The 27,165-nt window shown below is 42.3% G+C and overlaps 1 protein-coding gene across 1 annotated transcript; it reads right to left on the bottom strand.

The window, feature by feature from the left end:
• Positions 1–441: 441 nt before the first annotated feature.
• KPNA7 (karyopherin subunit alpha 7) lies at positions 442–25,007 on the bottom strand. Its single transcript, XM_004440844.2, has 10 exons — positions 24,924–25,007; positions 23,123–23,251; positions 14,472–14,554; positions 13,770–14,038; positions 12,369–12,451; positions 10,009–10,272; positions 8,373–8,606; positions 6,438–6,620; positions 3,050–3,196; positions 442–555 (listed from the first exon to the last, which is right to left on the bottom strand). Exons 1-10 carry the CDS (start codon positions 24,987–24,989, stop codon positions 442–444), a joined length of 1,572 nt encoding a protein of 523 aa, XP_004440901.1. The 5' UTR covers positions 24,990–25,007.
• Positions 25,008–27,165: the final 2,158 nt, after the last annotated feature.

Here is a 27,165-nt window from a genome sequence, read left to right on the forward strand (position 1 = left end):
CCACATCCATTACCACACTGCCCAGTACCGTGTTTCTAGGTCCTTCCCATCCCAGTCACTCTCCTTTTGACCATCGCCTACACAGCTTTCCCGAAGAATATTCTGTATTAATAGGCATTACATGACAATGAAAAGGGAAGGGGACCCACAGTCAAATACATATGTTTAAGAAATATTGGTTAAACCAAGTCTAAAAGTCAAAGTTTGTCTAGATAGCTATAGACCATTCTGCTCTGTTTTGAAGATCCTTCAACGTAACAACTAAACCACATAATCTTAGGAGATGAATTCCACATGGCTTTAAGACACAAGTAGTTTAACTGCATTTTTTTTTATAGAAGGTGGTGAATGTGTCGAAAATTTTATTAACATTCAGTTTAAAAAGCTTTACACCTGTGGCACACCAAGATATAGGAGTGCTGCTGCTTAAAGAAGTCACGTTTAAGGTTTGGGCCTTGGTTTACAAGTTGCAGAGCTTTGGTATTTTTTTGCTAAGTGCTTTAAGAATTCAGGATCTTGGTCCAGGGCTGGTAATGTTACGCCATTTTCTTCTTCCTTCGGGGGAGAAGAGACACTGTTACATCTCCAGGCTCTCAGCACATTATTACCACACAACTGACTCCTTAACATCTTCTGTGGATTAGAATTTGCTCTAAATTGGCCTCGAGGCTCCCTCAGAGGAGAGACTGAAGGACAGAAACATTGAAGTATTTCCCAGAATGGACCTAAAATGCAGTTTTTGAGTGTGTGGTAAAACATATCGTAAAATTTACCATCTTTAATCATTTTTAAATCATTGAAGTTCAGTGGCATTAAATACATTCATATTGCTGTGCAACCACCACCATCTAACTCCAGAACTTTTTCGTCTTTCCAAACCAAAACTCTGTACCCATCAAACAATTCCCCATTTCCTGCCTCCCCCAACCCCTAGCACCCACCATTCTACTTTCTGTCTCTGTGAGTTTGACTACTCTAGGTCCCTCATGGAAGTGGAATCATACAATATTTGTCCTTTTATGTCTGGCTTATTATTTTTTTTTATTGATGTTTTAATGGTTTCTAACGTTGTGAAATTTTTGGGTTGTACATTTTTGTTTGTCCATCACCATATATGACTCCCTTCACCCCTTGTGCCCACCCCCTACCCCCACTGCCCCCGGTAACCACAGTCCAGTTTTCTCTATCCATGTGTTGGTTTATATTCCACATATGAGTGAGATCATACAGTGTTTGTCTTTCTCTTTCTGGCTTATTTCACTTAACATAATACGCTCCAGGCCCATCCATGTTGTTGCAAATGGGACGATTTTGTCTTTTTTTATGGCTGAGTAGTATTCCATTGTATATATATACCACATTTTCCTAATCCAATCGTCGTGTCTGGCTTATTTTTAAATGCAGTTTTGATACAAAGAACACTATCCTTACAGTGAGTAAGGATACAATGGGTATAGCTGTTACTTCTAGATCAGAAGTCTTTAACCTAGAGCCCTTGGACAAGTCCTACAGATCTGAACTCCCTTTAAGGGACAAGAGTCCTAATCACAAGGTTTTCATAGGAGATTTTTAACCCAGAAGATGCTAATCACCATTCTGGGTCTTCTCTGCTTTGAGAGCATCCTCTTGGGCGCAAACCAAGATTTGCTACCTCCAGTTAGCAACAGCCACCAACCTGGTCAAATTTATTGTATGGCCCTGGACTTTGCTGATGATTCAAGTTTGACACCTAACAGAGTAGCACTCACTCTGTAAACCCCTGGCTCCATGTTCACCTGGCCACTTACGAACTTTGAGCTCACCTTCCTCATATGAAAAATAGCTAACACAAACACAAATCAAACAACAATGAGATACCACTTCACACCCATCAGGATGGCTATGATCAAAAAACCAGAAAGTAACAAGTATTGGGGAGGATATTGAGAAATAAGAGTCCTTGCATTTTGCTGGTAGGAATGTAAAATGGTGCATGCACTATGGATAACGGTATGGTGGTTCCTCAAAAATTAACAATAGAACTACCATATGCTCCAACAATTCCACTTCTGGGTATATACCCAAAAGAACTGAAAGCAGGAACTTGAACAGATATTTGTACTCCCATATTCATAGAAGCATTATCCATAGTAGCCAAAAGGACAACCCAAGTGTCCAACAATGGATGAATGGATAAACAAAATGTGGTATATCTATAAATGGAATATTATTCAGCCTTAAAAAGGGAGGAAATTCTGACATAGGCTATAACATAGATGAACCTTGAGGACATTATGCTAAGTGAAATAAAGCAGTCACAAAAAGACAAATACTGTATGATTCCAGCTATGAGGTACCTAGAATAGTCACATTTACAGAGACCCAAAGTAAAATGGTGGTTACCAGGGGCTGGGGGGAGGGGGAATGGGGAGTTAGTGTTTAATGCGGACAGAGTTTCAATCTGGAAAGATAAAAAAGTTCTGGAGATGGATGGTGCTGATAGTTGCACAGCAATGTGAATGTACCTAATGCCACTGAACTGGACACTTAAAAATGGTTAAAATAGTAAACTTTGTTATACATATTTACTACACGAAAAAAAGTTTCAAAAAATTGTCTAATGCTATCTGATCATTATTCCCTTTAGAAGCCTTTTGTAGAGTTCATCCCCAAACACCATATTCTGGAAAGAGACAAAATGGAGTAAGTAGCAAAATGGTTTTTCACAAGCTGGGCCTGCCTTAGTCATTTACATTTTTGAATAAAAAGTCACTTGCACGTCATATCCCCTCCCCTCCACATTCTCCTCTCCCCAAAAGAGGCAAGTAGGAAAAAAAAAAAGAGTGAAATTCTAAACCAGAGGCAACAGGACAAGTTTCTACAGGACTAGGACAGTTTCCAGGAACCAGGAAGCTGCTCCTCAAAGGCGGCCCATACACTACAGATAGAAGAGACACTCAGAGCTGAGTCATGAGAGAAGCCTGCTTGTCCGGTCACCCACCAGGTGATCACCTGTTGAGGTGGCTTGCCAGGAGGGATGGGCACTCCTTTCCACTCTGAAGTCACTTACCTCACAAAAGTGGTTCTCGAGAATGTTCAAAGCAGTCTGGGCAACTTGATGGTTCTCATGAAGTTGCAAAGCCTCAATTCTATCCACCCCGCCAAGCTCTTCTATCAGAAGACACAGATTTTCCTTCTCAGAAAGCACATCTGCTGCCTGTGGACAGAAGGAGAGAAAGTGAGACTCCGGGAAAAGCCCTTAGGAGGCAGAGCTTCCCATCAGTGGATCAGACCAAAAGCTCCCATTCCAGAATGGGCAGTCACAGTTCCACTTTTCCCAAATTGATTTAAAACTGCATGACCTTCTTCCCATTTTGGATGTATTTATCTTTATTGCACAAAATATAATATTTCTTCTGCTGAATATGCTGCCATTCATAAGTATATCACCATCACTATTTAGTAGATACCTTCTTCTAATTCATGGAAATTGTCTTAAATGTCAGTTTGAAAGAATGTTTAAGTAATGCTCTACAATTGCAGAAGTTCTGGCCCCGCACTCCCTGGAAAGCCCTGTGAGATAAGACAGGAGACCCTTAGTCACAGAAGCCACACCACAGCAAATAACGAAGTCCCTGCAAACAAATAACATGAGTGGATTGAATCCAATGCTGGTCATTGGATTTATCATCCAGGGCTATTCATTCACTCAAACATTTGTACACATGCTATGGGCGAGGCACACAAAATTTGAGATCAAGACGCGATTTAGGGGCTGGCCCGGTGGCGCAAGTGGTTAAGTGCGCGCACTCCGCTGTGGCGGCCGGGGGTTCACAGGTTTGGATCCCAGGCGTGCACCGACGCACCGCTTGTCAGGCCATGCTGTGGCGGCGTCCCATATAAAGTGGAGGAAGATGGGCATGGCTGTTAGCCCAGGGCCAGTCTTCCTCAGCAAAAAGAGGAGGATTGGCAGATGTTAGCACAGGGCTGATCTTCCTCACACACAAAAAAGACGCAATTTAGAGAAGGCCTTTTCATAATCCAGACTATTAGAGGAGACAAGTAAATAATTATTACACTATACTTTTAAAACTATAACAAAAAATCAGAGGTTTAAGTTATAGAAGATGGGCACAGAAGGCTTGGAGGGTAACACAAGTTCTTAGTGAATAGTGCTTTGCCAGGGTCAAGCGTAGGATAACAGCATTCCCCAGAGAAAGGAAGAGCAAGGATCCAGCTCTGAAGGAGCAAGTGTCGCATATTATGAGAAGAGGGAGTGGTTTAGCTAAACAGCATATTTGGGAGAAGCTGAGAGAGAAAAAGAAAAAACTATCGCATCATATCCTGAAGCGCTCTGCTTGCTATTTTGTGAGCAGTAATAAAAAACCTCCTATGGATCAAATTAAACATTATTTAGGCCATATTGTTTACCTGATGAGTGTTTACACTGCACGTCTAAGCGTTGATATCCTCTAGTCCTATCTGTAGGTCCAAGATGAGTTACTGGCTTTAAGTAAAGACAGTGAGGCAGCTAGGTTAGCCTCAGAAAGAAAACTGGGAAGCGGGGGATGACCCAGAGCAGTAGGAGCCCTGGAGAAGGATTACGGACCTTGACCAAACAGCAAATGGCCCCAAAGTTACTTCAAAGAACCTCAACTGTAGTCTGCTGCCCATTTGAAGCATTCTCCTGTCTCATGTTGATCTTTCTAACCTACTGTTCCATGTGCCTCTGTCTGATACAGGGGCTTCACTGGTCCATCAGACAGGATCTGACCTGACTCTCCCGAGAAAAAATCCCAAGTGTTTAGTTCAAATGAAGCAGATGACATTAAATTTCTATAGCCCACAAGTGTGCTTTCACAAGTTTGTTATGTCCAACTTTGTCTACTGGCTGCCCCGTCTGTCCTCTTTGTGTGATTTGCTCAAAGTCTTAGTGTCTAATTGGGCTATGTTTCAGATCTGTTCTTGACTCAGGTCAGTTCTTTCCAAGACAGTTACATGAAAGGGATGCTGCAAGTGGGCTTTTAAAAGGAGTTTCCTGGTGTTACTTGGAAACTTTTCAAATGGCTTAGTCACATATAAAAGGACCTTAAGCAAATGAATATACCCAGCCTCAAAGATGGCCCCAGATGATCCCTGCCTCCTGGTATTCATGCCCTGTGTAGTCCCCTCCCATGCTAAATAGGGCTGATCTGTGTAACAAATAGGATGTTGTTGAAATCATCTCCTCTATAGGTCATAAAAGACATTGGGGCTTCCACCTCGCTCTCTTAGATCACTCACTCCAGAAGAAGCCAGCTGCCATGATGTGAGGACAGTCAAGCTGTCCTATGGAGAGGTCCACATGGTGAGAAGAACTTGCTAGGCATGTAAGTGCGTTACCTTGGAAGTTGATCCCCCAGCCTCCATCAAGCCTTCAGATGAGACTGTAGCCCCAGTTGACATCTTGAACTTTATGAGAGACCCTGAGCCAGAACCATCCACTAAGCTGTGCTCAGATTCCTAACCCAGCCACTATTTGAGATAATAAATGTTTGTTTTAAGCCACTAAGGGGTAATTTGTTATACATCAATATAGAACTGACACAAATAGTATGTAAATATTTGCTTAACTTACCTTTATTTCAGAAATAAGACTTCTCTAGAATTCTGATTCAAGGCTTTTTAGTCCATGTTCCCAGCTACATAGTTGAATGGAAAAGGAACTCTAGTATGGCCCCCCAAGATCTATCCCTACTAACTTCTTGCTGCTCCTTCAAGTATATCCCATGTTTTAGCCTTCTAAAAGAGCCAATCATGTGGCTCACTATTTTTTCCTGCTTCAAACCTTCAATTGGTTTCTCCATCTCACTCAGAGAAGTCAAAGTTCTCACAGACCTTATGTGATCTGGCCCCTGGATGCCTTGAGCCTGATCTCCCACCACCTTCCATCCCTCTTCTCTGCTCTGGCTATACCCTCCTCCTCACTATTCCTTTCACCTAGAATTCTCTTCCCCAGATATCCACAAGACTCACTCACTTCTTCCAGGTCTTTGCTCAAATGTTCTTCCTCAGAGAAGTTTCTCCTGTCTGCCGCTTATAAGAGATCACCATCCCCTCCCCACTCTGAGCCATCAGTGACTACCCCTTTATCAGATATATTTTACCCATCACTCCCCACCTGATGTGTCTGCTCGCCTCCCGACTAATACATAAGCTCTATTAGAGCAAGAACTTTGCTCTGTTGTATCCTGAGCTTCTAAAACAGTGCTTGGCGCAAAGACACTCATTTGAGAAAATGAAGATGATAAAACTTCTTTGAAAGGCCTCTTATTTTTGTGATCCATAGGATGTGTGGACAGGGGGACAGGGTGGGGAGTGGAGAGGAAAGAGAATCCTGCTTTGATTTTAAGAATCAAATTAAACATCTTAAATTTGGTGACTGCTATTTAGAAACCAACCTGTTCAGAACAGCTCACCTGGAGGATAAAAGAGATGATGTCGAGGATGATGAGAACAATTTTGAGGTCTTGGATGGTGAGAAGATTCACCAGTGGTTCCAAGACTCCGGAATGGACAAGCTGGATCAACTGGTCCACAGTGCCCCCAGTTGTGAAGTTAGCCACCGTCCAGATAGCCTCTTTCTGCACTTTAAATTCTCCCTGCAGAAAGAGAACGTTTGTATCCTTTATAGAGCATTAAGAAGAACTTAAATAGAGTGATGCTAACTTGCTTCAGTTTCTAGGTAGGCTGGTGATAACCAGGACGATATGTGCAATTTACATAGAATATCTCGGCAACCTGCCTCTAGTTCTTGAGAAGAAGATGGCATTTTTGTGTGTGTGTGAGGAAGATTAGCCCTGAGCTAACATCTGTCGCCAATCCTCCTCTTTTTGCTGAGGAAGACTGGCCCTGGGCTAACATCCGTGCCCATCTTCCTCCACTTTATATGGGACGCCGCCACAGCATGGCCTGACAAGCGGTGCATCAGTGCACGCCGGGATCCGAACCCCAGGCCACCCCAGCAGAGCATACGCACTTAACCGCTATGCCACCAGATGGCCCTAGAATGTGGCATTTTTTGAAAGGCGGAGAAGCAGGCAGGTAGATTCATATGGGGTCTTAGAGGGAGGTTCTAAGATCAAACAGATTCATCTCCTTAAGTCAGGTAATGGGAAAAATAGAACATAAACCCATCAAGGCATTAGGCTTGGAATTTTAGATTATATTGGCCTATGTCTACATTTCTAGTCTTTCTGCCCCAGTGAAACTTTGGACAAACAGCTCCACAGCCACAAAACTGAGCACACAGATGTGATCTCGGGGACAAAGCCAGCCCAGAAGTGACAAAGGAAGGCCACTGGAATATCACTCAATGCATCCCTTGAGCTTATAAAAAGCACTTGGCCCAGAGACATGGGAGTAATTTATCATGGATCCTTCCATCCCTGGGCAGGAGTTCTTCCCATTTTACAGCTGGGGAAAACTGTGACCTCAGTTTAAAATAAGATAAAGAACCCAAACAACTTCTGGCTTCAAGCAAGTTATAGTTCAAAAGTCACAGTTTGAAATAAGATTACTCCTTGATTCATGACTGGATATTCCCAATTAGAACATGTACAGACTCACAGCAGGATAGGAAGTGTCTAACAGATTGGAAGATGCCATGATTTGGGTCGCACACCTGGCCTAGCTTTTCATACTTAATGCACACCTGGGAACCCACCCTCCACCCTGAGAGTGGGGCCACCACCACTAGCTTCTCTTCCCCATCCTCTTCCACCTGCTTCCCTGCCCCCAACCCAAGGTAACCACCTCTGACTTGTTTCACACGTAGATGGTTTAAACATAGCTTAGGTGACAAAAAGCAATGCTGACGATGGTAGTTGTACTGGGAAAGGGAAGTGGGAGTCAGAAGGAAGAAGGAAACTTTAATGTATTTCTACTTTTATATCTGGATTTTCTGTGTATATTACCACTTTAATCAATGTGATTTCTACACTGAAAAGGCCACCTTTTTCTGGTGTATAATATCACAATAACCTGATGTTTTCCTTCCTGAAACAAAATAAAACCTCCTCCCTCTTTTGGCAAGTGGAGAGTAGATGGCATCTTCTTTTAACACTGCCTAGAGATAAGCCGATATTTACCAGCTCAAGATTTTTCTGGATATTTGAGCTGTGGGGTCACCCCTTGGTTGAACAATCCTTGTTGAGTCTTCTAAGTTTTTAATGGGTTGTCCAAAATGGAATGCCCTTCCTTTTTTTCCACAGAGAACTAGCAAACTAAGGTTTCATAGCTTGTTGAGATCTCAGTTAATTTGCTTCTTAGCCTGCGTCTGAATTCCCAAAGGAGTTAACACAGGGCCAGTCAGAAAGTAGCCTTTTGTCACGGATGCCGAGTATGCCACTTACATTTTTTAGCAGAGCCACCAAGGGAGGCAGCATGCCGCAAACAATCAGCTGCTGGATGTGCTGGCAGGGCCCTGCGGCCACGTTGCTCAGGGCCCAGGCTGCCTCCTTCTGGATGGAGGACTTGGGGTGCATCAGCAGCTGGGGCAGCACGCTCAGCATGCCCGCATCAATGGCCACCTGGGTCTGGTGATCCGTTCCTGTGACGATGTTCCCCACAGTGCGGAGAGAGGGGGTCTGGAAGAACAAGGCTAGAGGTGTGACCAAACATTGCAAATTTATCACAGTGGAAGGTGATAATCACACCAAGCCCTGTACCCTCCCAAACGTTAGTCATGTGACGCTGGTGGCTCTCTGGAAGCCTGTGAACAATGATTATATCCATGATGCTTATTCATTCAGCACATCCATGCCATTTACATAGTTTAAAGGTACCTGCCAGCCTCATGATAGGCCGCAGCTCAGGTGAGATAGAGGTCAAGGGATGCCTGTATCAAGAAATGATGCTGTCCTTTTATACCCTTACGTTGGGAAAATCGCTAAATGGATTGTAGTGTTTATAATGTCATAATTTCTACTGAATTTGTATTTAGCACCAGTATCAAGCTTCTGTTGTATATTTAATTGGAGTTAATGGGATCCCAATGGCACTTTTTGGTGTATTCACAAACCCCCCCTCATCAACTCTGAAGGTCCCCAGGATGGGTCTACAAATGGCCTCAAGACAGCAACTGTCCTAGGGGGGCTGACCGTGGATTTGTTTTGGTTTCTCTGCACTGTAGTGGCAGCCCCAGCATCGCCCATCAACAGTTCCTGAGTTTTCCTAGCGTGTCATGCTAGGTATCTGCTGCTCAAGCAAGAGGTGGAATTAGCCTTGCCAGGACGGCTCCAATTGCGCCCCAGACCTCCAGGATAAGCAACTTCTTATAGATATCCTCTTCACACCCTCCATGCCCCCAGCACTATCCCCAAACTAACCTTGATCTCTGAGGAATATTATGGTCATCCTGGAATAGATGTTCACAAAGGCTGCATAATATACAATATTTGGCACAGAAATCAAGAGGGGCACCTGCATGTTGAACCATGGTTTCAAGAAGTGTATTATGTAAGTGACACATTTCATAACATAGCAAAGTATTTGATGTTGGTTTTAGTTACTTTTCACCTATATCTGAAGTAGTCTAAGAGACCAAACCAGGGAGAGGATAAGAGGGAACTTTCTTCTATACTCCAGTAAGAAATTCAAATGTTACAATGAGTTTTACATTAACACACACACACAGCCTCCCTGTAAGCCGAATTGTTAATGTCTCCCTGCATAGACTACTAGAAGGAAAGGCCACAAAAGAATAGTTCACTGGGTGGAGGGATTATAAGCAATTTTAATTTGGTGCTTTTCTATGTTTTCTAGGTATCAGATTAAGAAAAAGTAAGTTACTTAATACCCACTAGGATTTTGGGACTAAATAGATCCAAGTCTTTAGCTAGAGTGGCAGAGACCAGGGAAATGCAGATGACAAGCTTGGTTTTAGGTAAAGAGCTGGGGGTGGAGCGATAGAACTTTCTAGAGTGAATCTGATTTATAAACTCTAATCTGAAGGCCCATATAGAGACAGACGGGACCTGGGACACTTACTAAGACATTGAGTTCTGAGCTGGTCATGAGCTCCACCAGCCTGGGCAGGACCCCTATGTCAACCACTTGGCCAATGCGATCATTGCAGCCATCGGTGAGGTAGGACAGGGCCCAGCAGGTGTCCGAGAGAACCTCGCTGTCCTGGTGCCGCAGGAGGTGGGAGAGGACAGGCAGCATTTGCTTCACTGCTTTTTCACAAGGATATGGGTTCTTGTTTCGGCACAGGTTGGACAAGGTCCAGGTAATGTTCCGCAGAAACGTGATCTGTAACAAGGAGACTGCTTCCAGCATCAGGTGCAAAGAAGAAAAAATGCAAAAGCCATGTGTCCTTGCCATCTTTGACCAACATTATTGACCAGCATGAACCAAAGCATTTGAGCTTCAAAGAGGAATTTGTTCTAGGTAGTGATGTATACTAGGGACATAGAGAACGAGCTTTATGTTTCATATTCAAATGTTAGACAGAGATTTCCTTATATTCTTCAAAATGTCCTTCCCCACTTGACTCAATTGATGACCTAATTTCATTTTTCACTGACAAAACAAAGACCAAGCAGGAGTTAACCTGGGCTTCCCACCAGTCTTCCGACATGTCATAACCACATTTCTGATCTTCCATTTAAGGATCAGTCTTCCTAACCCACATCTGGATCCCATCACTTTTTGCCTTAAGATTCTGGCCCCAGGATCACCTCTTTCCCCTGGATCACTCCCACCAGTAGAGAAACACACTCTGCGACCTTCAACCCCTACTCTTGGCACCTCTCCAGCCATCACTCACTTCTATTTTTCAGAGCCCATCCTCAAGGAGGCATCTATAGTCACTGTCTACCTCACAGCTTCCCATTTGTTCTTCCACCCCTTCTAGTCTGGTTTTTGTTGCTATTTCTTTGTAGTTGGTGATGAAATCAGCTCCTTCCAACTCACGAAATCCAACAGCTGCTTTTCAGTCCTAAAGTTACTGTCCCCCTCAGCTGTATTTTGTAGCCAGTCGTTCCCTTTGGAAAGAGCTCTTCTTGGCATCTGTGACACCAAACCTGGTTTTCTATTGCTGAATGGGCTGGCTGTTTCTTCTCAGTTTTCTTGGCAGGCTCTGCCTGACTTCTGAATATCAGAGCCCCCAGGACTTGGTCCCAGGTTCTCCTCACACTCTAGGTCAGGGGTTGGCAAATTTTTTCTGTAAAGGGCCAGGTAGTAAACACTTTCAGCTTTGTGGGCCATATGGTCTCAGTTGTGACTAGTCATCGCTGCCCTTGTAACACTACAAAAGCCACAGACAATATGTAGGTAGATGAATGGGCATGGATATGCTCCAATAAAACTTTATATGCACGAGCAAGCAGCTGGCCAGGTTAGGTTTGCCGACCTCCACTCTAGTTGATCTTGCCCAGTTGGACGATGTCTGTGCGCACACAAAGTCATCTAGACCTGCGTATCCATCCACCTGATGTTGCTGCGACGGGGCCTCTCACTCCAACTTCACATGGACAGCTAAAGCTCTGATTCCTCCTTCCCTCTCTTGTCCCCATTTCTCTAGGAGGACAGTCATCTAAACAACCTACCTCAAAACCTAGGGGCATCCTTGCTTCTTTCTATCTCCCTTCCATGTCCAGCACAGCAGCATCCCAGGTCCATCTGCTTCACCATCTCTCTCAGTTATAATCCTACAACAAGCGGCCAGAAGCATCTTTCCAAAAGATCAGACCTTCACTTCCTACTTTGAAATCCTCCACAGGCTTCCCGTTGCCATCAGGATGATGTCTAAGTCCCATGCCCTACTTGCCATCTTACACTGCTCTCTCCTTGCCAACTCCCTTGGTCATGCCAGCCTTTTCCTGGTTCGACCATGTCAGGTTTTCTCCCACCTTAAGGGCTGGGCATGTATTCCCTTGGCTTTTGGAAGCCACCTTCTCTTCATTTTTGTTTGAGGCAAATCTAGAATCCAAATTTAATCCCTAATCCAGGGAGTCCTCTATTGTTGCCACATTAACCAACTTCAACTGTAAGATTCAAACCCAGACCCTATTACCCAGCAAGAGGACTGGTGAGCCACTAATTCTGTCTGTGTCCCTTGAATGGAGAGCTTAGTCATCTACTTTTGCAGGATTGTAAGCTTAGAAAAACTTTAATGGACCTCTTCCAATGCCTCCAAAAGAAAGATCAGCACTACTGCCCCCTGATGACAAATTTGGATCAATCTCTACCCCAAGTGGTATTCAGTCCTAGGCCTTGTTTATAATGGCTGCCGTAAGGGGCCACGCAGCAACCACACGGTGGAGCATTAATCTGGAAGTACTTCCCCAACTTCCCAATGTGGGAACTTGTTATCTAGCTAGGTTCTCTAATTTGAAGGCACTCACTGGTATGGTTGATGAAACCAAGGCCAACAGATGTGGGATGACATTGCTTGAGATAACGATGTCTCTGAATTCTGGGCCATCACCTACAAATAGATAAGAACATGACACTCAAAGAGGGAACAAAGGGAATCCTGGGGTGAGTGACTAATTTTTAAAAAATTTATGCAAAGGGAGAGGCCAAAACTCATTCCTGGGTTGGGCAAGTAGCTGGTATAGCGTGAACTAGATCCTGGGTCTCCAACATGTCAGTTGAGTGGATAGGCCTGATGTGAAAAGCAGGCGCCACATAGCAGCGACTGCTATAAGCTGAGTCTGTGGATGTATCACGGAGCCAGCCAACTGGGCCCAGGCAGTGTGCTCTAAATGCTGGTAGCATTTCACAGTATGGTTCTCAAGAAGATGAAAGCCATTAGAGACCAACTTGTCTTCCCAGAAAACTTTGGCATGGGGCAGTAATTTCCAAATGTGACTCAGAACCAAGTCTGGGAGATGGATAGATGCCAGCCATCAGCTATCTGCTACTTTGTCTAGAATACCAACTCTAGACCCTAGAAGTCTCAGTTTATAATTCTTCAACCATCAGGCAAGGCATAAGTTACATTACACCACCCAATTTTGCCTGTTCCTTACTGAACCAAGCAAAATGAGAAGCAAAATCTCTGTAAGAGGTGCTTTATTTCTGCAAGGATTTAAACAGCAGTAATACTTTATACTCTATGTTTGCTAATCCCAATATCGGAAATCCTTGGAGGTCTAATCATACTGTTGTTTCTGCTGACTCAGTCATGGTGGGTTGTTAATTCTCTGAACTTGGAATTGCTAATATTTGGCTGATCTTAATTTGTCAAAATCCTGAGGGGCCTAATTGAGTTCATTTCCCCCAGAGAGCATTGTATTTATATTCAGCCAGCAATCCTGGAGCTTCCAACCCTGTAGCACTAAATCCCCACTTGTGCAAATCCCCGAAGCCAATCTTAGGGTTGCGTTTTCAGCGCAGACTTTTACCCAAACTAAGGAAAACATTTGTATGTTCCCTTGGCAACTTTCAATGAAGGTAGGATTCTTTTAGGGTCCTTGGTTATGTAAGAGTCTGTCATTAACCCCCACACTGTATGGACCAATGACATGTCTTTTGTTCCTGAAGCCATTAAGACCTGAGGCTGTAGAGCCCCAGTATTGGCAGATGTCGCCAGGCTGCCTGTAGCTTCAGTATGCACTGCATCGTCTGGCTTCAGCTTCAACTTTGGCCTCTGGATTTTGGAAAAGCTTGTTGTGCTTTTCCCAGCATTTCTAGGTACTTATACTTAGAATATGGGGCCCACAATACTACCCAAAGAACTCCCACAGCATGCCACATGCCTGGCCCACCGTTTTCTTAGTCCCCGGAGAGGAGAGGCTCACCTGCTATATTACCAAGGGCCCACACTGCCTGTTCACACACAGTCATATGGGGAGAAGACAGAAGCTCAACCAAAGGCTGGATGGCACCCCCTTCCACAACAGCTCGAGTCTGCTGTGAAGTCCCTGAAGCAATGTTGGTCAGAACCCAGGCTGCCTCGAACTGCAAGCAGGGGTGAAGTGACGACTTCAGGAACTCCACCAGCCTGGGAATGAGCCCTGCTTCAACAATCAGTTTTAGGGGAGGGTTCCTTTCCCGGGACAGCATTTTCCTTTGCAAGGAAAGAGAAAAAACAAAAACAAGTCAGGTGAGGCAGGTATTAAGAACCTCCTTTACGGATAGTCTTGGCATTCCCGACTATCAAATGAGACAAACAGCTGGGCCAGAGCTACTTAATCTCCTTGAGTTCAGCCGATAGCACTTTGCAGTGAAGCAGCAACATTTTTTCCCCTCAGGTATTGTCTGTGAGCTGAGATTCCTGTAGGGGCCGATTTAAATTAAGCAATTCATCTCTGACAACAGTTGCATATCTTAAGTTGTTCTCAAGGACAGTGTAGAGGAGCAACTTCAGCTCCCTTTTGGATAGAAAACTAGCCTTTTCTCATATTGTGTGGGCATTTTGCCACTGCCAAGAAACCAAATAGGTCACTGGAGCTCATTTCTAGCTATGAACCTGTAAATAGCAGGAGTCTATTTGGCAATACCTGGCTGCCTGGGTGGCCTGGAAACGTACGTCTGGATCTGAGGCATTCACACCATTGATTATTTCTTGCAGGGTGAGGCTGATCTGCAAGGAGACACACATTCAGGTCAGAGTCTCTGCCAAAAGGAACCATGAAGGTCATCTAGTCTAGCCATCTATCTGATTAGAACAGGCTGGCTTGCACAGTATGTCCTTATCTGCATTCTGGTCTATATTAGGGGAGGGAAGAACATTTGGTGGTCTCATAGGTCTAATGGATCTGTAGGACACTCCCTATGCTCTGGGGGAGGGGTAATTCCTATCATCACTTGGATCCCAAGTACCTTTTTATCCCATGCAGCAAGAACATGCTAGTGGATGTCAGCCAAAATGGCAGAGTAAGGACCTCCAAAAATGCTCCCCTCCATAAAAGCAGCAAGAAAGCTGACAAAAATAGTTAGAATCAACTTTCTCAGAACTCTAGAAGCTGACCAAAGGCTTGCCACAATTTTTTTTATTTAAACCCAAAAGAGTTTATTCAAGAAAAATGTCTAAATCTCAGTGGAACAGTGAGCATTGTGGCCTTTTGCTTTGCCTTATTCCCACCCACCCCTCAGCTCTGATAGCCTTGAAAACCAACAACACAGCAGCCACTGAAGGAGGCAGAATGAGTTGGTGCTCCTTTAAAGCCTCATTCCCACAGAATTATTATTTGACCTGTCTGGCGGTTTCCTGGGAGATCCCATTTATAAGATTCTCTTTATCTGACTCAGAGTTCACACAATGCACCAAGTCTTTTCCCTGAGGGTGTTTGTTAAAAACAATTACAGGAAGTTGTTTAACTTCATAGCTTCTTGGGGTGGATAACAGTTGGGGGCAAACAGAAGACTAACCAAAAAACTTAAAAGGAAAAGCTGGGGAATGAGATGTTCATTGGGGCTTTGAAAGCTCCAACATATTCTTGAAAATCTAGAAGGCCATGTGCATGCATAGGGCTGTGCACATGCTCACAAAAAACTGAGACGGCCCTTGAGTGCTCACTTCTGGCTGACTTTAAGGCTCTTTGCAAGTGGGAAGTGAAGGTTTAAGGCAGCATTGTCAACTGCATGGCTGAGTGTTGAAGGCATGCCCCAACAAGCACACAGAACTCCTTGGCAAAGATTGGGCGAATATTTGGTTCCAAGCATTTAAGGAAATCTCTGTCCAATCATTAGCTGACCACTAAGCTAAGTGAGCAGAGAATTCAGTGGCCACACATGACAAAAAATACACACTTTACAAGATTAGTTCAGAAGTCACTGAAAGAACAAACATAAAGCAACAACAACAAACCCTGGACAAGGGGAGGAGGGATCTGATATGCAAAGTTGCTGCATTTTATCATTTTAAATGACCACTTGTCAACAAAGAAATTACAAGACATGCAAAGAATGGCATGTATACAAGAAAAAAAATGCCATCTATAAAAACTGTCCCTGTGGAGCCCAGACATTGGACTTACTGGACAAAGACTTTAAATATGTTCAATGAACTAAGGAAAATCATGTCTAAAGAACTAAAGGAAAGTAGAAGATTGATGTCTCACCAAATAGAGAATATCAATGAAGAGATAGAAACTATAAATAGGAACCAACTAGAAATTCTGGAATTGGAAAGTACAATAATTGAAATTAAAAATTCACTAAAGGGGCTCAAGAGCAGATTTGAACACACAGAATAAACAATCAGTGAACTTGAAGATAGATCAATTGAGATTATCCATTCTGAGGAAGATAAAAAAGAATGAAGACGAAAATTAACAGATCCTTATAGATCTGTGGGACACTATCAAGCATACCAACATATGATTAATAGGATGGAGAGGAGAGAGAGAAAGCATTTTTGAAGAAGTGGTTTCCCAAACATCCCAAATTTGATGAAAAGATTAATCTACACATCTGAGAAGCCCCATAAACTCCAAATACGAAAAACTCCAAGAGATCCACACCTAGATACATCATAATCAAACTGTTGAATACCAAAAACAAAGAGAGAATCTTGAAATCAGCAAAGAGAAGCAACAAATTACACACAAGGCCTCAATACGATCAAGAGCTGATTTATCATCAGAGAGCATGGAGATCAGAAAGCAGCAGGATGACATTTTCAAAATGCTGAAAGAAAGACTGTCAAAGTAAGAATTCTATATTCAGCAAACTGTCATAATAAAATGAAAGAGAAATTAAGACATTCCCAGATAAACAAAAACTGAGAGAATCCATTGTAAGCAAACCCACCCTATGAGAGTTCTTCAGGTACTAGAAACAAGACAATAACTCAAGTCACATGAAAAAAAAATCAAGAACACCAGTAAAGGTAAATATATAGGTAAATATGAAAGACAGTATAAATAAATAAATATATATATATATATATATATATATATATATATATTTGTTTGTGTGTGTGTGTGAGGAAGACCAGCCCTGAGCTAACATCTGATGCCAATCCTCCTCCTTTTTGCCGAGGAAGACTGGCCCTGGGCTAACATCCGTGCCTCTCTTCCTCTACTTTATATGGGATGCCGCCACAGCATGGCTCAACAAGAGGCATGTCGGTGTGCGCCCGGGATCCAAACCGGCGAACCCACAGCAGAGCGCGCGCACCCAACCACCTGTGCCACCGGGCCGGCCCCTAAATATATTTTTTATTATAACTCTTCTATCTGATTTAAAAGACAACTGCATAAAGCAATAATTATAAATCTATATTGATGGGCACACAATGCATAAAGAGGAACTTGGATGACAATCATGCAAAAGGAGGGGGTAGGGAACAAAGTTATATAGGAGCAGTTTTGTATACTATTGAAATTAAGTTGGTATTACTTCAAACTAATTGTTATAAATTAAGATCTTAATTATCCCCAGGGCATACACTAAGAAAATTATCCAAAAAATATAGTAAAAAAAGCAACAGGCAAATTAAAATATTAAACTGGAAAATATCTATTTAGCAGAAAAGAAGAGAGTAATGGAGGAATGGAGGCACAAAAAAGACTTAAGACATATAGATAACCAATAGCAAAATGGTAGACACAAAACCTATTTTATCATTAATTGCATTAAATGTAAATACATTAAACACTCCCAATAAAAGGCAAGAATTGGCAGAATAGGTTTAAAAAATGTGATCCAACAATATGCTGTCTACAAGAGACACACTTTAGATTCAAAGGCACAAGTGAATTGAAAGTAAAAGGGTTGAAAACAATATACCATGCAAACAGTAACTAAAGAGAGCTGAAGTGGATATACTAATATTAGACAAAACAAACTAAGACAAAAGTTTTTATTAAAGACGAAGGATATTTTATAATAAAAGAGTCAATTTACCCATCAAAAAGATATAACAATTATAAACATATTTGCACCCAACATGCAGCAAAAACTGACAGAACTGAAGGGAAAAATAGAGAATTCAACAATAACAGTTGGAGAGTTCAAACCCCACACTCAGTATTGGATGGAACAACTGGATAGAATATCAATAAGGTAATAGAAGACTTGAACACCCCCACAAATCAACCAGACCTAACAGACATCTAGACCAATCAACAGGAGAATACACATTCATTTCAAGGGCACATGGAATGTTCTCCACAATAGACCATATGTTAGGCCATAGAACATGTTTCAAGAAATTTAAAAAGGACTGAAATCATGCAAAGTATGTTCTCTAACCACAATGGAATAAAATTAGAAACCAATAATAGAAACAAATTTGGGAAATTCATAAATTTCTGGCAAGTCAACGGTATACTCCCAAATAACCAATGGATCAAAGGAGAAATCACTAGCAAAAATAGAAAATACTTTGAGATAATGAAACAAAAACACAACATACCAATACCATACCATGCTGATGAGATGCAGCTAAAGCAGAGCTTAGAAGGAAATATATAGACCTACATGCATGTATTAGAAAAGTAGAAAGATCTCAAATCCATAACCTAACTTTACACCTTGAAAAAACTAGAAAAATAAGAGCAAACTAAATCCAAAACAAGCAGAAAAAAAGGAAATATTTGAATGGAAATAAATGAAACAGAATGGAAAAATAGAGGAAAAAAAAATCAGTGAAACCAAAAGTTGGTTCAAAAGATCAACAAAAATGACAAATCTTTAGCTAGAATGATCACGAGAAAAATAAAGAAGACAAGTTATTACAACCAGGAATGAAAGTGGGGACATTACTATTGAACTTACAGAAATAAAAAAGATTAGAGACTATATGAACAAAGTATGCCAACAGATTAATCTAGATGAACATGTTCCTAGAAACACACAAACTACCAGAAGTGACTCAAGAAGAAATAGAAAATCTGAATAGATCTATAACAAGAGATTGAATTATAACTTAAAAAAAAAAACAAAACACTTTTACAAAGGGAAGCCCAGGTCCAGATGGCTTCCCTGGTGAATTTTCCCGAACATTTAGAGAAGCAGTAACAGCAATCCTTCACAAACTCTTCCAAGAAATAGAAGAGAGAACTTTCTAGCTCATTCTATGAATCCAGTATTACCCTGATGCCAAACCAGGCAAAGACATTACAAGAAAAAGTACAGACCAATATCCCTCATGAATATATATGCAAAAATCCTCAACAAATTCTAGGAAACAAAATGCATCAACATATGAACAGGATTATACATTGTGACCAATTGGGATTTAATCCAGGAATACATGGGTGATTCAACATATGAAAATGTAGTATAGCACATTAATAGAGCATAGGGGGAAAGACACATGATCATCCTAATAAATGCAGGAAAAGCATTTGACAAAATCCAGCACCCTTCCACGATAACCGACATTCAACAAACTAGGCGTAAGAGGGAACTTCCTCAACCTGATAAAGGCATCTACAAGAAAACCAACAGCTAGCATCATACTTAATGGTTGAAGATTGAAAAGATTGAACACTTTCCCCCTAAGATCAGGAACAGGTCAAGGATGCCCACTCTTGCCACTTTTATTCAACATAGTGTTGGAAGTTCTAGACAGGTAAATTAGGTGAGAAAAAGAAAGAAAATACATCCAGATCAGAAAAAGAAGTAAAATTATCTCTATTTGCAGATGATGTGAATTTGTATATAGAAGATCCTAAGGAATCCACACACACAAAAAAATTAGAGCTAATAAACAAGATTCAGCTAGGTTGCAATATCAACATACAAAAAATCAGTTGTATTTCTATACACTAACAATGAACAATCCAAAATTGAAATTAAGAAAATTTTATTTACAATAGCATCAAAAAGAATAAAATACTTAGGAATAAATTTAGCCAAGGAAGTGCAAGACTTATATGCTGAAACTATAAAAAAAATTTGAGAAGACCTGAATAAATTGAAAAATATCCCATGTTCATGAATGGAAAGACTTAATATTGTAAGATGGCAATACGTTACAAATCAATCCACAGGTTCAACGAAATCTTCATCAAAATCTGAGCTGCCTTTATTAAAGAAATTGACAAGCTGATTCTAAAATTCATATGGAAATACAATGGATCCCAAATAGCCAAAACAATCTCGAAAAGAAAGAACAAAATTGGAAGACACAGTTCCCAATATCAAACCCTACTACAAAGCTACAGTAATTAAGTCTGTGTTGTGCTGGCATAGGATAAACATACAGATCAATGGAAGAGAATGCAGAGACCACAGATCAACTCTCACATTTATGTTCAATTGATGTCTGATAAGGGTGTTAAGACCATTCAATGGGGGAGAATAGTCTTCATAGTGCCGGGACAACTGGATATCCACATGCAAAAACAATGAGGTTGGACCCCTACTCACACCGTTTACAAAAATTATCTCAAAATAGATCAAAGACCTAAACGTGAAAGCTAAAACTATAAAACTCTTAGAAGGAAACATAGGCATAAATCTTTGTGACCTTGGATTAGGCAATGGATTCTTAGATATGATATCTAAAGCACAAGCAACCAAAGAAAAAAAATACATTGGACCGTTTCAAAATTAAAAACTTTGTGCTTCGAAGGATACTATTCAAGAAAGTGAAAACATAACCCACAGAATGGGAGCAAATATTCACAAATCATGTATCTGGTAAGGGTCTAGTATCCAGAATATATAAAGAAGTCTCACAACTCAACAATAAAACGACAAATTTTGTTGTTAGTGCCGTCCTGTCAATTCTGACTCCTAGTGACCCTGTGTACAACAGAGCTGAAAGCTTCTGGCCCTATATCAGACAATGCTTTGCTGCTATTCATAGGGTTTTCATGGTTACTTTTTTCCCCCGGAAGTGGGTGGCCAGGTCCTTCTTCCTAGTCTATCTAAGTCCAGAAGCTCCACTGAAACCTGTCCACCATGGGTAACCCTGCTGGTATTTGAAATCCTGGTGGCGTAGCTTTCAACATCACAGCAACATGCAGTCACCACAGTATGACAATTGACAGACGGGCTGTGTGGTTCCCTGACCGGGAAATGAACCTGGGCTGCAGTGGTGAGAGCACCGAATCTTAACCACTAGACCACCACAGCTAGCTTAAAAAAAGACAGATTGCTCAATTTAAAAAATGGGCAAAAGGTTTGAATAGACATTTTTCCAAAGAAGATATACAAATAGCTAATAAACACATGAAAAAATGCTCATCATTATTAGTCATTAGGAAAACATCAAAATCACAACAATATAGCCCTTCACACCCACTAGATGGCTATAATCCAAAAATAGACAATAACAAATGTTGGTAAGAACACCAGAATGTACAAAAGTATAGCTGCTTTGGAAAACAGTTTGGCAACATATTTGTTTTCTATTGCTACTGTAAAAATTACCACAGATTTAGTGACTTAAAACAACAAAAATGTATTCTCTTACAGTTCTGGAGGTCAGAAGTTCATAATCAGTTTCACTGGACTAAATCAAGTTAAGGTGTCAGCAGGTCTGGTTCCTCCTGGAGGCCCTGAAGGGAGAATCTGTTTCCTTACCTTTTTCAGCTTCTAGTGAGGCCACCTGTGTTCCTTGGCTTGTGACCCCTCCCTCCATCTGCAAAGCACATCACACTAATCTCTGCTTCTGTCATCATGTCACCTTCTGCTCTGTCTTGTCTTCCATCCTTCTTTTTATAGGAACCATTGTGATCCTTCACTTAATCACACCTACAAAGTCCCTTTTGTCACATGAGTTAACATTCACAGGTTCTGGGGATTAGGAGACGGAGATCTTTGGGGGGCGTTATTCAGCTTATCATATGGAGTTCCTCAAAGAGTTAAACATAGAATTACCATATGATCCAGCAATTCTACTAGGTATATTGCCAAGAGAACTGAAAACATGTTCACACAAAATCTTGTACAGAAATGTTTATAGCAACATTATTCATAATAGCCAAAAGTGGAAGCAACCCAAATGTCCACCAACTAATGAATGGATAACAAAATGTAGTATATATATATATACAATGAAACATTACTCAGCCGCAAAAGAAATGAAGTACTGATACACACTGCAATGTGGATGAACCTTGAAAACATTATGCTAAATGAAAGAAGCCAACCATAAAAGACCACATATTATATGACTTAATTTAGATGAAATATCCAGACTAGGTAAGTCCATAGAGGTGGAAAGTAGATTTGTGGTCACCAGAGGCTAGGGGGAAGGAGGATGGGGAGTGACTGCTTAACAGGAATGGGGTTTCTATTTGAGGTGATGAATATGTTCTGAAATTAGTACATAGTTGCACAACCTTATGCATATACTAAAAACCACTGATTATATACTTTAAAAGGGTGAATTCTGTGGTATGTGAATTATAATTTTTTAAAAAGAACATGCTAATATAGGATAAAAAGGGAAACAACTCTTTTCACAGTTTTGTTTCTGAGTTTCATTTTCCTTGGGTGGTGGGAATCCTAGTGACTCCTCTAGACAAATGAAGCTAAGTAGAGATATGGTTCAGAGTCCAAGGCAATTCAGAGAATGATTACAACCATTCCATTTGATGGCCGGTAATGCATCATCAGATCCACTTGGCCAGACTGAACCAATCTCTTTCCTCTAAGAGCCTTAATTCTAGCAAGGTGCAATGAAGCCCGTGGATAGTTAAGGCGGGACATAGACAGCGGCGGATCATAAAAGGCACACAGATTCAATGCTATTGGAGTTCTAAGAAGGGAAACCTCCTGGTGAGGGCATTCTGGAAAGGATTCACAAAAAACAGTATTGGCCCAGAAGTCAACCCAGGAATTGCATTTAACCAGGTTGCGCCAGATGGAGAATGAAAGATAGAGGACAGCATTCAAATCCTAGGCAAGACTTTACACGTCAAGTGACTAGATGCCTCTGCTGAGAGATAACCTTCGCGATCCCCCATTTCCTGTTTCTGGCCGAGGGGTGGCAAGTGAATTTTCAACTAGAAGCAGCATCTTCTTCAACCACCGTTAGAACATAGATCCCGAAGACTCACAGCCACAAAGGTCATGACCCTTAGCTTTCTGACAACACTCCAATGGTGATCTCTCCACTCCTTTCCTTAAAGACCTTCAATTAGAGCTTGCAAGTTCTGAATCTATTAAACATTTTCAAGCCAGAGAAACTTACTAAGGACATAATATACACACAACTGCTCTATACACCACATCCCCAACGTACCACTTTGGTCTGTTGTTCACAAGCTGGGTCAGGGGAGAGAGGGGTGATATTTCTTCTCTTTAAGGCCTGCTCATCTTTCTTGGCCTTCCGGAGCTCCAGGCTGACTGCTATCCGCTGTTGCCGCCTCATCTAGTGGGGAAAAGAAAGAACTGAAGCACATAGAGCCAGCGAGTCAGGTTGTCATTTTTACAGATCTAACAGGCTGGACGAGTTAAGATCACACAGCTAGTAAATAGTCTCAGCTCCATTTACCTCCTCTGCTTTCTCCTTCTACCCTACATCCAGAAAAACAGTCCATCTTCCTCCCAAAGTGAAGGAAGACCGTGTATGCCCTTGGCAGGCCAGGCTGTAGGGATATCTGGGCAGTGCACCCCATTGCCCCGAGACTGAGCACATCTACATTGGCGCTGATTCACTCCTGAAGAGCAGGCCTGGGCCTTCGAACTGTGGGCATCCAGGTGGGGCTGGGGACTGTGACGGGAAGGCCCACGCCCCAGATGCCCCTGACCATTTCCACTGGTAGGGAATCAGTCTATAGGTCAGTCAATCCTTGATCCAGTCCCAAGAGTTTTGGACACCAGACTGAGGGTGATTAAAATTTAAAATAAAACCCACTCTTTTCTCCTTATATCAAGCAAAACTCACAGACTTTGTAGTGCTGAGAATCTTGGGAAAAGATCTAAGTAATTTACGGATAGATGAGTTTTAGGTTGAAGACTTTTAAGTTAATTATAAGGAAGTTAATACATACTAGATACTTCTGGTTCCTTGAACAAGCCATTTAATTCTTGCTTGAAAATAGGGTCATTGTGGTGTTATCCAACAAGGCAGGGACGCATTCGGGGCTCACTGAGCCAACTGTACTGTGGCCCCCATCACTAAGTGGCCCCTCCTTGTGGGGGGCTTTGTAACTTTGGCTTCTCCAGTCTCATCTCCTGGCCCTTCCCACTGCTCTCCACGGGGAGGGTTCAATTCCTTTGTTCTAATTGGTTTCTTTTAATCTGTAGTGGCCTTGGAAGCCAGTCAGCCAAGCTCATCGGAAAGGGTGTAAGTAAGAGTGATTTGACTCTAGATGGTGTCCTAACTGGGCGGCTGTGGCCTTATGCTTCCTTCCTCCTCAGCTACCTTCAGATTCCCAAGGTGTAGCCAACTTTGCATGATATGTCAGTCAAGATATGCAGATGTTGGACCCAGAGCTGGAGCCAGAAAACTCTGAGACCAGAGAAGCAGAGTTAGAATCACACACAGCTCAGGCTCCCTGGCACAGGCCCTCATGCTCATTCCAACAGTAAGAAGAACAATCTGGACTTTTCAAGTCCATTTCTACAAGGCATGCTTATTGGCCACACCTGTATCCCAAACATTTTAGCTCCTTGGTAAGCCTCCTTGACATGAGTAGCTGCAGCGAGGCATCCAGATATCAGACATTTGATGTTGCTATCCGGTCCCTCAGAGGTAGGTATTAGCCCTGTTTTATAGGTGAAGAAACAGAAACTCTGAAGTTAATAGTTTCAAGATCACATGGGGGCCTTAATTTGAGTCCACTGTTGTCTGACCGCTAGGTCCATGCACTTTTGTCCTCCCCACCCTCAATATTTTATTATGAAAAATTCAAACAGACAGAAAAGTTGAAAGAATTGTTCAGTGAACACCCATGCACCTATCCACAATGAACATTTTGCTATGTTTGTTTTGTCAGCCCCCATCTCCCCATCCTCCACTCCCTTTTTGAGCATTTCCACCATGAGCTTTCCACTGCCCTAGTCCTTAGTAGAGTGAGGCCCAGCTGTTTCATACTCACAGCTGCATCTTTGCCACGGTACTTAAATTTTCTCAGCCTCCCTTCTGGAGTTCCTGAAGTTGACATATTGACTGGAAGAAATAAACCACCTGTAGGTAGGACAGTTACAAAGAGATTTTCAGTGTCCATGGTGTGGGTTACTGTGTTAAAGCCTAATGGGCTCACAGTGGAACGGAGAGCAGACTCAGGAAGTCAGCTTCCATGGGCATCACCACACCAGCTCAATAGGCGATGAGCACAGTGGGAGCTCCCAGGGGACTAGCCCGGGTTGCAGCAATAAGGGAAACCTTTCAGCGGCACTTTGGCTTGAACTGGGCCTTCAATGGCTACAGTAGGCTGGAAGGAAAGCACAGAACCCTTTCATGTGGCTGTGTCCAAGGAGTACTACTCAGAGTATATGTGTAGGATGGTGAGGAGCCCAACCAGGCTACGACAGGAAGACAGCCCTTTCCTCCCACACCCAATCCACCAGCTCCCCTTGGGTCAGGGCAGTCTCAAGCATGACCCACTCCTTCTAATTCTTTGGTAGACTGCATCCACCCTGGACCATGCCACCATCATCTATCACCCACACTCTGGCAATTGCCACCCGATTGTTCTCCTTGCTTCTACCATTGCCTTATTCCAATCTGTTCTCCACACAGAAGCCATATGGTCTTGAAAAGAATCTGTTCATGTAACTTCTCCCACTTAAAAACCCTCTGCTGGTTGCCCATTGAGCTCAGAAGAAAACTCAAACTCCCTATGATGCCCACCCTGCATGAGCTGGCCCCAACCCACTTCATCTCCAACAACACTTTCCTACCTAAGAATCTAAGTATCTTCCCAATAAATTTTATTTTCTTCATAGTTTTTTACCACCTTACAATATTTTCTTGTTTGTGCATCTTCCTCTCCCTTCTCCTAATGACAATGAGACCACATGTGTCTTAGGTATGATTCCTCAGCCCCTTCACAGTGTGTGGCATATAGTAAGTAGGTACTCAAATATTTGTTGGATGAGGGTGGTGGGTGATAAGGTGATAAAAGGAGTCAGCTCTCAATTAGAGGAGGTTATTCAAATCAGGCCAAGTTTAAACTTTCTACAAGGCAGCAGGGAAGGACATTTCTTACAAATGTGCCATGAATATCCATCTGTTTCCAAGTATACGGGATAGGTCAGACTATATTATAGAAAAGAGAAAACTAGATAAAGAAGACCAGAGTCTATTGCCTCTATTCTTGAGTGTACAATAGCTGGGAATAATTTTGGTAGGAAAGACTAATTTAGACATCAGTTTGGATGGGACAGTGTAGACAAGTTGGAGAATCCCATAGGTGAGTAGAGAGCTAAGACTGATGTCTTGAGAAAGGAACTCTATGTGAGAATAGAACAAGAATTGAGCCTTGGTGACACTCATTTTAGGGCCCAAGAGAACAAAGAACCAGCAAGGGACCAGGAGAAAGAAGGGAATTTGAGATAGAACAACAGAATGAGTGTTAGAGGCACTGCCGGCAACAGTGGCTACCAGGTCAGGGACCAGCCCCTAAAACAAAATGCCCCCAGCCAGCCACAACAAGATAGAGTAAGTCAGCTGAGCCTCAGGCAGAGGCTTCACTGCCGTGACTTTGCTGTTTTAAAGCATTAGTGTCCTTAGGAGCTTGGGCAAGAATAGGGTACAACTTGTCGGCAAATCCAAAAACCGGAAATGTAAATTACTTCCTAGAATTCACCGGTCTCCCTCCCTCCCCCAGCACAGCCCAATCTGGAGAGGTGGAGAGTGAAACAATGGTTCGAAGGAACATTAACGAAGCTCTCAACCATTCTGTTAACGAAGTCACGTTGGCCACCTCCCCCTCCACCGCACCCCACCCTGCATGTAGGGTAGAGGTGCCTCAATGACATCAGTAGTCCTTCAGTTGCTGTGTATTTACCAGGAGAAGCACCTCACTGAAGTTGGTTTAAGACAATCTCAGGCTTTAGATTAATTCAGTTGCAAGTTCAATCTGGAGGTAGCTTTCCCTCCAGCAACACTTCAGAAGCCAGCACGTCAGGAAGAGGAGAGAACTATGTGGCAGGACAATCTTGGCACTGGAAGCTCAGGCCAGAGAGTAACCATGACCTCTTCTTTCACCTACTTCTACATAATCTCAAATTCTGCCCCACAAGGAAGCCAAGAGTTGCTTTTTATGACCAAAAGGTAAATCATTGATATTAATCATGATACCTGTTAAAACGCCATCTCAACACAAGAGTTTTCTA

The sequence above is a fragment of the Ceratotherium simum genome, chromosome 26 (genome assembly GCF_057802395.1).
Source record: "Ceratotherium simum simum isolate JZ-2026a chromosome 26, ASM5780239v1, whole genome shotgun sequence".
NCBI classification, from domain to species: domain Eukaryota; kingdom Metazoa; phylum Chordata; class Mammalia; order Perissodactyla; family Rhinocerotidae; genus Ceratotherium; species Ceratotherium simum.

Coding starts and splice junctions, on each gene's coding strand:
- KPNA7 (XM_004440844.2), bottom strand. CDS start 24,989: ATGTCAACTTCAGGAACTCCAGAAGGGAGGCTGAGAAAATTTAAGTAC. Junction 14,039..14,471: donor CAGGCCACCCAGGCAGCCAG/GTATTGCCAAAT, acceptor TTCCTTGCAAAG/GAAAATGCTGTCCCGGGAAA. Junction 12,452..13,769: donor GGCCCTTGGTAATATAGCAG/GTGAGCCTCTCC, acceptor ATCTATTTGTAG/GTGATGGCCCAGAATTCAGA.